General features: G+C 48.3%; 3 protein-coding genes across 3 annotated transcripts; 2 read left to right on the top strand and 1 right to left on the bottom strand.

Moving 5' to 3' along the window:
- Nucleotides 1-3154: 3154 nt before the first annotated feature.
- Nucleotides 3155-6454, top strand: C8Q69DRAFT_449634 (putative exo-beta-1,3-glucanase). Its single transcript, XM_028629381.1, has 6 exons — nt 3155-3695; nt 3753-4045; nt 4103-4524; nt 4580-4945; nt 4999-5472; nt 5527-6454. Exons 1-6 carry the CDS (start codon nt 3562-3564, stop codon nt 6286-6288), a joined length of 2451 nt encoding a protein of 816 aa, XP_028488699.1. The 5' UTR covers nt 3155-3561; the 3' UTR covers nt 6289-6454.
- A 512-nt stretch (nt 6455-6966) lies between these two features.
- C8Q69DRAFT_9487 (hypothetical protein) lies at nt 6967-7745 on the top strand. The gene has a single exon (XM_028634202.1). It carries the CDS (start codon nt 7308-7310, stop codon nt 7662-7664), a length of 357 nt encoding a protein of 118 aa, XP_028488698.1. The 5' UTR covers nt 6967-7307; the 3' UTR covers nt 7665-7745.
- A 217-nt stretch (nt 7746-7962) lies between these two features.
- On the bottom strand, nt 7963-10528 carry C8Q69DRAFT_449626 (arylsulfatase). The gene is made up of 5 exons (XM_028629380.1): nt 9754-10528; nt 9224-9687; nt 8676-9162; nt 8493-8614; nt 7963-8430 (listed from the first exon to the last, which is right to left on the bottom strand). Exons 1-5 carry the CDS (start codon nt 10106-10108, stop codon nt 8080-8082), a joined length of 1779 nt encoding a protein of 592 aa, XP_028488697.1. The 5' UTR covers nt 10109-10528; the 3' UTR covers nt 7963-8079.
- Between the last annotated feature and the right edge of the window lie 190 nt (nt 10529-10718).

Raw genomic sequence — 10718 nt, 5'->3', positions numbered from 1 at the left:
TCGAGAACACGCACCAGCGACAGTCCATAGTCTTATAATTGACTTTGCCGGGCCTTCTGCGTCGAGCGTTGGATAACGGGCTCATCCATGTTCAACACTGCATGCAGTAAGGAACCCGAACCAGGCTCTTCGAAGAGGGGTTGTCTGTTTCGTGTTGCTGCACAATGCTAACGACTCCGATTACTATGGCCTATCATCGGATCACCAGGAGAGAACTGCGGGGGGGCGTGAAAGCATAGCATGTGCGCAGCCTATATCGTTATTCCCAAGTGTTGCGAACCAAAGTCTTTCTCAGGTATCTGGATTGCGCTATGACATGCAAAGCCTCATTCTTCGGTAGCGAAGCCTTCATTATATCTTTCATTCGGTGAATTTTGGGGCATTTTAAGACTTTTCTTCGAAAAAAATTAGTCTATTGCCATGGTATCTCTGGCGGCATCCGATTGCGTACTCAAGCGTTCCTTGGACCGTACCGCCACACCACATGTAGACTGCCGCAATGCGACCAAAGATAGACTCACGGAGAAATGAGCAAGACATCGTACCGAACAGGTCTATGTACTTTATATACCTCAATGATGTTGGTTAGGTAGTCACTGCCAAACCCAGATACTATAACGGAGTATTGTCATGCGTCCCTTGTATTTCACCATCGCTAATTCTTGCCGTGTCTGGTACAAAATCCAGGCTTTTAACACTATTTGGACTACCTAAGGCACATCTGCATTCTAGGATAGGGTCATTTGACGTGCTGGGTGTCTATATGAGCAGTTAATGAGTCCAGCGAAGATGGATAGCCTGTATAGTTTGTCTATAGCACGTGGGTGGGGTTGAATATATATACACGTTCTCGCACCTAAACTTGAAAATAACTCCGGCCAGGAGCCTACATACTTAGTAGAGGTCGAATTGACGATGAGCTGTCAGAATGCCTAGATTTGACCATTTTGATCATCGCACCGGTTCGGTGATCATGCATGATGTTTGACATTTATATGGCGATAACGGACGTGACCTTGGGCGGACAGCTGTGATGATCTCTGTTTTCGAGGTTGACGTGTTCTGATGCACCACTTTCTCCTTAAACTTCGCGACGATAAAGGACGCCGTCGACGCTGCCTCGCATAGAGAAGAATGATCATCAATGCCAGACGTCGCTAGGTAAATGTCGCAATGGAGCTTCGTGACTTATTTGAATATGAAGGTATGAGCAGGGTACCGGACGTTTGTGAAGTGTTTGGATGATTGAGCATTATGTTCTTTGCGATCGTACGCTAGCTAACAGACCTCCAGTGTTTGACCCGCTCCATCCCCGCTCCATCTTTGACCCGCGAGTATACCTAGATAGGTGCAAGGGTGGCAAACGCTTGTCCACAAGTGCCGGGGATATATGAGGCTGTACACAACATATTCTCCGTTCAGTGGGTGATATCCTCCATCACTCCGCACGAACTATTGGCTAACTAGTCTCACTATCAGTGCATACAATTCCAGCTCCTATCAGTGACAGCTGACCGCATATCTGAAGCCCCTCACAAGGCTATAAGGACTTGACCAAAACGGCAATATACTCTTTTTAGAAGACCTGGTGAAGCAGAAATGCAGGATATGCGGGGTGCCCTATAACAATTGGAATTCTACGGGGACCTTATATCTCAAAAAACCTTTTATGAGGATATATCGTCAAAAGGAAGTTTCTAGGGCGACAGAGCCGCTTTCTGGAGCCCCAAGAGTTCCAATATTGCGATAGTGAGGTGCGAGTACCAGACATATGCCATGAATGCACGTCCTACTTGATTTAGATGGCGGGTTCCACGCCCTGGATGGATTTGCAGAACGTGGACTCCAGTTGCCGACTTCTGGAGAAGACACTGGCCGACGAAAGGAACTGAGTACGGTACGATAGCAGCAGAGGAAAGTATGAAAAGTTCTGCAGTAAATTCCTCGCCACGGTGCCGCCTGTCTTCGCTCCGCAGCCAGATAAGCAACAATAATGGGACTGTCTAGTCATGCTCCCTTCCCTTGCAACAGCAACTCTTGCGCATGTCGATATTTGAGGCACTCTGCTACAGCTTCCGGCCAGTGCTCCTGCAGGAGTCCAGCTACACTACTCCGTACAAGCAGATCCTGCTATCATTGCACAAGAAGGCGCTAGCCTAGCCGCGCTCAAGCTGCTTGACGGTATCTCAGCCCTGCAGCTGATGATGGGGGCTCTCGTACACGCGGTTCGCGAGTATCTGGCTGGAGGGAAACGACAACTGAAACTTGCAGAGGCACGGACGCTGGCCTACATCATCGGCAACATCGACGAACTGTCTGCGCTCACTGTTGCTACCGTTCAGATACACGTTCAGGGCACCAAATTTGTCATGGCGATAGGGGAAATAAATGATGCCTTCTGTACAGAACCGCTTCAAGGCGGGGATCGGCTCGACTAAGATGACCCGATAACCTTAGACTCTACAACCACACCTCAAGACCGGCCACCAGAAAATAAAGAAGCACGCAGCATGCATGAGCCGCGTAACCTCTCTTTTGCAGAATAGATTGTGTTTCCAATATTGGATTCGCATCTGAAATTGGAATTCTTGGGTCGCTTACTGTCTACCTTGGACCCCACAAACGCGACCCCATCTCGACACACTTCGTATTAACTATACCCTCAATCGAAGTCAGCATAGACAGTGGATGCCATCGAAACCCAAGTTCTAACTATACATAACTAGTTACTAAATTCTGGGAGGGCCCGATGGGAACTAAGCTTATTTCGTGCCGACCTAGGAACCTATCTCCATGTTCCTGATGATAACCCATGGTTGCCCGACTGGTTTACATCTCATATCAAGCGCCTTTTCTGTTTCACACTGAACTCTAAACATACAAGCACATACTACATAGAAGAATAAGAGCCCTGAGCGTAAGGATACCCACTTCATATCTAGTCGCTGTTGTCCATCATTTGCTGCGTCATACATGGGCGACTCCTTTAGCCAATTGATCGCCAAGGGATTGACGGCACGCTAATGTGTATACATAACACCAGATATGCCTAGCTTAACCAGTAGTAGACCGGGAGCCAGTCGCACCGTCACAGGACTTAATAATAATGGAATCAAGGACCTTCCGGTCGGAGACTAGTAAACACTTCCAGACTCGATCATCCATGCTGACAGCCATGATAAACATCACGTGCAGCAAGGGGTCTCTTCTGGACTGTGTCCATCTCGTCAAACCAAGCTTTTTAGCAGCCCCTTCAGCGTCGTACGCGACAACGACATTCCGCGCTGGATACCGGCCTGCTCTGCGCTGTCCTTCAACGTTGCTGACCCTTCGCTCTTTAACTGGGGCCACATCTTGGAGGACAAGGACAAGAAGACAGCGTCAGCGTACGTGTCTGTCAGCAGGTAGAATGGTTATTTAAACCCTGTCTGGTCCAGTTGCGCGATTGCTCTCAGACGGAGGCTGGGATTTTCACTCGTTTAAACATTTGTCGCTCATTATTACCTCTGTCTTTCTTTTTTCTATTTTCTGGTCGTTTCATTCCCTATCAAGGTCGCCAATATGGTGGGCCCCAAACAGATTTTGTGTTTGTCCGCTCTCTTCTTAAACACGCTTGCAGCAGCGCTCCCTCTCAGTCAAGGCGCAGACGCCTCGGCTAGATTCCCCTCTATCATCACAGACGACCCTCCCTTTGAGTGAGTGACTCCTATTGTATCCAATCGTCTATGTGGTAATACTTATTATTGGTCTAGTATATGGAATGAAACAACTGGGATAAGCTTCTTCAACTCGACGAATTTTACCTTAGGCATTGGTGCCGGTGATGGCCCTGCTAATAACCCCGCTCAATCCGCTAGCTGCTCTAGCCTCACTGCCGGCTCTTCCCAGTTCTGGTATGAGGCAATCACTCATAACGGAGAGTCGTCGTACTTGACTGCAGCGGATAAGGCCAGTTATTCGGTCTTTCGAAATGTAGTCACTAGTTTTGGAGCAGACAATACAGGCGCGAAAGATGCGTCTGCTGCTATCCAGAATGCCATCAATGGTATGTTGCGGTGCACTTGAGAGAAAATTAATTGACCTTGTGCTAATTAAGCACAAGCTGGAGTCACCGGGGCATTTGACCGGACCACAAATTCAACAGGAACGACGACGAAGCCTGCAATAGTTTATCTACCGTCCGGGACGTACTTGATGCAAGCTAGTATCCAACTCTTCGTTGGTACTGTGATTGTGGGAGATCCGATCAATCCTCCCGTTTTGAAGGCGAGCAGTAATTTTCCGGATGATCATATTGTTTATGGCAAGGACCCGAACCTGGGTGGCACGGTCAATTTCTATATTGGTATAAAGAACATTGTCATCGATTCGACTGCCGTAGAGCCATCGCAGTCTCTTGCACTCCTTGACTGGACCGTCAGCCAAGCAACTCAGATCACCAACGTTATGTTCAATATGCCACTTGGTTCCACGGGGCATACTGGTCTCACCACTGATTATGGGTATAACAGCAACACTATCCTGGTACGTAATAGACAAAGATGCCTGTCTCGATATAGAAGCTAATGTCACTGAGTAGGGTGATCTCACGTTCTATGGTGGTAACATTGGTCTGGATCTCAGCGGTCAGCAATGGGTCTTCAAAGGCATCACCTTCAATGGAACAAAGACAGCCGTGATAGCAGGGGCTACGAACATCGTATTTCAAGGATGCACGTTCAACGGTGTCAATATTGGAATTAATGCGAGCAGTACCTCGGGTTCACTGACTGTCATCGACTCGACGGGTATCGTTAGCGACACGCTGATCAGCTCCTACAGCTCTGGCAGCGCGACGAACTCGATTGTCCTTGACAATGTCCAGAACGTTGGAAACACGGTCACCCTTGGAGGAAGCGTAGTCCTTAGCGGGAGCGTGACAGACACGTGGGTACATGGAGATCTGGTGAGGAATATCGCTCTTGTTCGGTCAAGCGTCTTGGGACTAATGCATTCCAGTACACCTCGGGCGACTCCTATCAGCAATACGAATCAGGTCAGACAGTGAATACGCCACGGCCCTCAGCGCTCGTGTCTAGTGGTGATTACTTCACTATGAAGCCCCCAACCTACCAGGAATATGCCGTGGATCAATTCGTAAACATCAAGACAGTCACGGACTACCCCGTCTACGGTGATGGTTACACGGACGATACTGAGAATATAAATGCTATTCTCCAACAATACGCTGGCTGCAAGATTATTTACTTCCCAGCTGGGACATACATTGTGACAGATACGGTTCTCGTGCCGAAAGGCTCTCGTATCTTTGGCGATGCATACGCCTCTGCCATCAGTGCTAGCGGGGCCAATTTTGCGAATGCTCTTACACCGACGGCCATGGTACAGGTTGGGGAGCCCAACGATGTAGGAGTGGCCCAGATCAGCGATATGATGTTCACTGTCTCTGACGTCCTGTCTGGATGCAAAATGGTAAGCTTGCCAGACCTCCTGAATCTGTTTTTTCTTGCACTAACACCATCTTAGGTTGAGGTTAACATTGCAGGTTCTAATCCTGGAGACGTGGGTTTCTGGAACTCTCACTTCCGCGTCGGCGGTGCCAAGGGAACTACCATTGAAGATGTTTGCCTGAATGATCCCGATACCTGCAAAGCCGCATGGGGCATGATGCATCTCACCAACACATCATCCGCTTATCTCGAGAATATGTGGGGTTGGACGGCAGATCATGACCTGGACGGTAACAACAACCAGACGATTGCGACTGGTCGTGGCATCCTGGTCGAAGCAACGAAGGGGACCTGGCTGGTAGGAACGGCATTCGAACACAACACGCTTTACCAGTACAACTTCAATAATGCTTCAAATGTCTTCTCGTCTATGCAACAGAGCGAGACGCCGTACTGGCAGGGTCCTGGAAGCGAATATGCGCCTGCCCCGTGGGCTGGTAGCCTCATCGCCAGCGATCCAGACTTTTCCAACTGCGCCACAGATGATGCTCTCTGCCGCATGGCATTCTTTGAACTAATTCAGGGATCGTCAGAGCTGTTCCTCTATGGTGGCTGCGTGTGGGCTTTCTTCAACGACAACGGTAACTGCAATGCTAGCAATGGCGATTGCCAAACGAACGCCATCAGCACCCAGTCTTCTTCAGCACTCTATTTGTATAACACCAACGTGAAGAGCATAACCAATATTGTATTGGACAATTACACGCCTATTGCGACCGAGGCAGAAAATACTGGTGGATGGGGGGGCGTCGTCGCCGCGTATCTGTACAGTACATAGATGCCGTGCAGACAGTAAGTTGTCGGACGAACATAGCCTACATGTACATATCAGATTTGTCCCTTTTTTTCTTTTCTTTTCTTTTTTTCTTCTTCAATTATATAGACTATGCGAACGTGCTGTTCTTAGTGTTTCTGGGCTAATTCAAACTTAAAAACTTCTCCGGAAACCTTCAACAATACCATCAACTGCAATCGTCCGTAGCGTTTCCTCGACGACAATGTAGATACCATTAGACTCAAAAGTATGCGCCCATGTATTACGAGGCAAATTCCGGATTGTGACCCGGCACCGAGAGAAAATGAACAGGTAATGATCCAGAAAGACTCCGTCTAATATCTGAATCTAGCCATCTGGCTATTCCATGCATAACTAATGCGAAATGCTACATGACACATCATACCGGAAAAATCAACAACAAACCAGCAACACTTACTATCCCTCCCGACGAATCTATAGACCACCCATAATATCCTATTATCTCCAATAACAACAGTTTAGAACCGACTCGAACAAAAATGGCGCCAACGGTGGTGGTGGTGGTGGCCTAGACCGCATACGCATCAAACACATCATCAGCCACACCAAAACAATGGTATGGAACAACTCTCTCTCCTTTCTCACCACTGGAATGATCAAACATCATCACAACTAAAACATGAACCGTGGTACTAATATTCGCGTCTCTTTATTCCCTCCTCTAGCAGTCTCTTTGCCGCAGTTTGCCAGAGGAGAGCGGCGGCGGCCCCGTGATGTCAGTTAGTATCATGTTCGCGACAACATCACCGCCACGATGGGGGATATAAACAGGTCGAGAAATGGTGTCCAGGGAAAAATTTTTTCGGATCAGATTTCATGATTCAGATGATCTCTGCTGATTGATTCGAAACAATCTCTTAAAAACGCATCCTCGCATTTATTTTTTAAAAAAGTGATTTCATATCGCAAAGAAATTTTAAAAAATATCTACAAAAAAAAGCTTCTTTCAAGAACAACAAAATCAATACCTACCAGCCAAAATGACCGACTACACCAACTACGGCGCTAGATGCGGAACCGCCTGCGGAACCGTCTGCGACACCGATAATACCTATACTGGAACCACCTACGACACCGGCACCACGGCGGCAGCCACGTACGATACTACCGCCGCGGGAGCAGGAGCCACGACCTATGACCCGACCACGGGTGCATACGACCAGCATATCGACTACGACACCGACGGCAGCCGTCGCCATCATCGAGAAAGGATGGATGATAGCGGACGATACCTCCATCGAGACGTCGATACGCGACTCGACGGCTCCCAGCGCGTTCATAAGGAATACAGCAATCCGAATACGGGTACTGCCTACCACCGTGACTACGAGCGCTAGATGAGAAACGGAGGGGGAGGATCATTCAGGATCTAGATGGGCGGATTGGAATGATAGGCTTTTCGTGATGGATTTTCTGGTGGATCATTTCATTCATCCTGTATAGAGAGGCTTTGTCTCGAATGAACGGGGCGGATTGTGGGGAGGGACGTTGCCGTTCTTTACTGCGATGCGTGTGTTGATCTGCTTGATTTTCTAGCGTTTGGTCTCTCTTTCTGTTTCATCCTGATGGACCTTGGATGTACTGTAGGAAGTAGAAATGGAAAACCCACGTGATTGCATAAAGTTCGTTCCAGGACCTTGGGTGCGCAATAACCCTAGGAAAAGTAGTTTCATAGGTTCAAAAAGCTTTTGGGGAAACCAGAAGCAGTAGAATTATGTTCCTTCTGTCGATAAGACTATTTAGAGATATTGCCTAGACCCATTCATGCCAGCTCAAGCCATCTCTATATACAAGTGGAGTCTGGGGTCCCTCCGCATCAATGATGTAGCCAGCTTCGCATCGACTGTACGACACCTTCGCCTGTTCATGGTAAAAGGTGTTGTACTTGCTGCTGAGCGCGTCGTGGAGATTCTGAACATCCCCATTTGGATGGAGCACACTCCATGGCTTGACACAGGTAGATCCTTTGCAGGACTTGAGAACTAACAAAAGAGCATCAAGACGGGGTATCACTTGGGAAAGAGGGTAGCCGAGAATACTGTGTTGGCTTGCGTCTTCAATTCGGCCTGTGGGATATAGGTTGTGGAGTTCGTATGGATCGGACTAAAATAGGTTTGTTAGTAGTTGCGCTCTTAGCATCGTGTATATCGGCCTCAATCACATACTCTAAGATCATAGAGCTGGTGTTCGTTGGTACACCAGACAGAGTAGTACAGGTCGTATTCGTCTCCGATAATTCGAAGCGCTTTATACGTGTTGTTGGTGATTATAGCCGGGTTATCAGGCCCTGTATTCTAGGGTTAGCAGGTCTTGCATATCTCATAGCAACACGACGGCCCAAAACATACCGAAATCGTTATATTCGCCCTCGGGGATCGCAAGGCCCCAATATTCTACAGTGACATGCTCATGGCGGAGACCAACGGACTCTTTGCTGAGCGGGATCGGCGTCCCATCAAAATCATCTCTTTGCTCGATTCCCGCAATCTCAAACAAGGTCGGTGCCAAGTCAATATGCGTCGTTACAGCATCTTCAACATGGTTCTCCGGAATTCCTGGTCCGCGGATAAAGAGCGGAACGCGAATATCTTCTTCGAAACCGCACTCCTTTCCAGGCTGCAGTCGGTGCTGGCCGATGTGGTATCCGTTGTCAGAAGTATAGATGATATAGGTGTTGTCAAGTTTGCCACTTTCTTCCAAGCGCTTGACGACGCCATCAACTAGTTCGTCGACTGTCTGGAGTGCACGTAGCCGCTGTCGATAAAAATGATCATTGTAATCGACATTCGACTGATTTTGCTTTGGCAGACGACTGATCCAGTTCACACCGCTAGGCTTTGGTTCATCTTCAGCACTATACAATTTGTCACACTTGACTGAAAAATGGGAGACATACCGTATCCGGGTTAAAATGTTCTGTCCGAGGAACTTTCACATCCTTGAACAGATGCTTATGCCGCTCCGCTGGAATGGGAGCGGTCATTTTCACCGTTCCCTCCTGATCAATATTGGAATGAGGCGTCACCGGTGCAATGGCGACGAAAAAAGGACGGTCTCCCGATATGGCATCGTCGAGGAAACCGAGCGCTTTCTCCTCGATCACATCAGCCGTGTGACGACCTTCATAGCTAACGGGTGGATCATGGTTTCGCTGATACGTCGAGTTTAGATAGCTATAAGTATACGGATCGAGCAGGAAGTCCGAGCCGTTGAACCCAGCTACATGAGGTGCGTTATAGTTATCGATGGTGTGTGCATTGAAGAGCTTTCCGGTGTAATAGGTATCATAGCCAGCTTCCTGGAGCCAAATCGGAAGGAAATTGGAATTGAATCCTTGGGCGACGAATTTCGGATAACCGCCTGATCAGGTATATATCTCTATGAGCTTATGTTACGAAGGAGAGGACGGAAATCATGTCTGCTAACCATATGGTGGATGAACGTCTGTTACGTTGGTATTATGAGCCTGTCTTCCTGTCCATAAACTAACTCGAGACGGACAGCACAGGGCCGTGGTCACGAAATGATTTTTATAGAACGTGCCCCGTTCCTTGAGATGCTTGAGGGTCAATGGCGTGTACTCGATCGAATCCAATTGCAGGTCTTGGTCGTCGCTAATGATAAAGACGATGTTTGGGCGCTCTTTAACAAAGGGAGATTCCTTGTCCAAGGCTGGGTTCAATGGCTGTTGGTTCGCTTGCTCAGGATGCCTGAACGCAAGGACGTCCTGGACCGCGAGCAGCCCCGAACAAAAGGTCAGGAGGCCTGAGAAGCTCTTCATGTTGTATGTCTGCTGTATCTTCGATTCAACATGTCTTTCTAAGCTCACGGTACCGATGATAGTTAACTATCGGGAGCTCGGTCTTAAACTGCAGCCCACGAGCTACACTCTGGCTCGTGCTCCGATGCGCACACTAACCGCAGTGGAGCATCCTCGATCACGTATTGTAGCCGCAGATGATGCCATCCGTGAGATCTTGGCGTGCGAGAGGTTGAACGGCTTTGTAATGTTTATCCGGCAGCTTTTTAGGAGAGAACATGAGTGTCGTTAGGGTATTGCAGTGTAGGTAGTTATTGAGATACTCAAAATACAGGAACGGGTTCAAGTCTTAAGGCAGGTGCGTTTCGGATCTCTCGGTTAGATAGAACTTTGTATAGGAACCATATCGATATCGTTGGATTATCCCATTATTCACTATTATTGTACCTTGTCGGATATTTCCATCGGAACCACGGACTCGTCCAGGCACGCCCTCCATGCTATCTGCCAACGATGGCGTGCTTGGTGGCGGCCATACAGCCACTCATAGATTGTCGTAGATTCTAGCTGTTCGTTCAGGGCAAGTTAAATGCAACCTGCGCTCCCGAAATGGATGACAGCAGACCGACAC

This window comes from Paecilomyces variotii (genome assembly GCF_004022145.1).
Source record: "Paecilomyces variotii strain CBS 101075 chromosome Unknown C8Q69scaffold_1, whole genome shotgun sequence".
In the NCBI taxonomy this organism is placed as follows: domain Eukaryota; kingdom Fungi; phylum Ascomycota; class Eurotiomycetes; order Eurotiales; family Thermoascaceae; genus Paecilomyces; species Paecilomyces variotii.
This window is presented reverse-complemented; position numbering and strand designations above follow the sequence as displayed.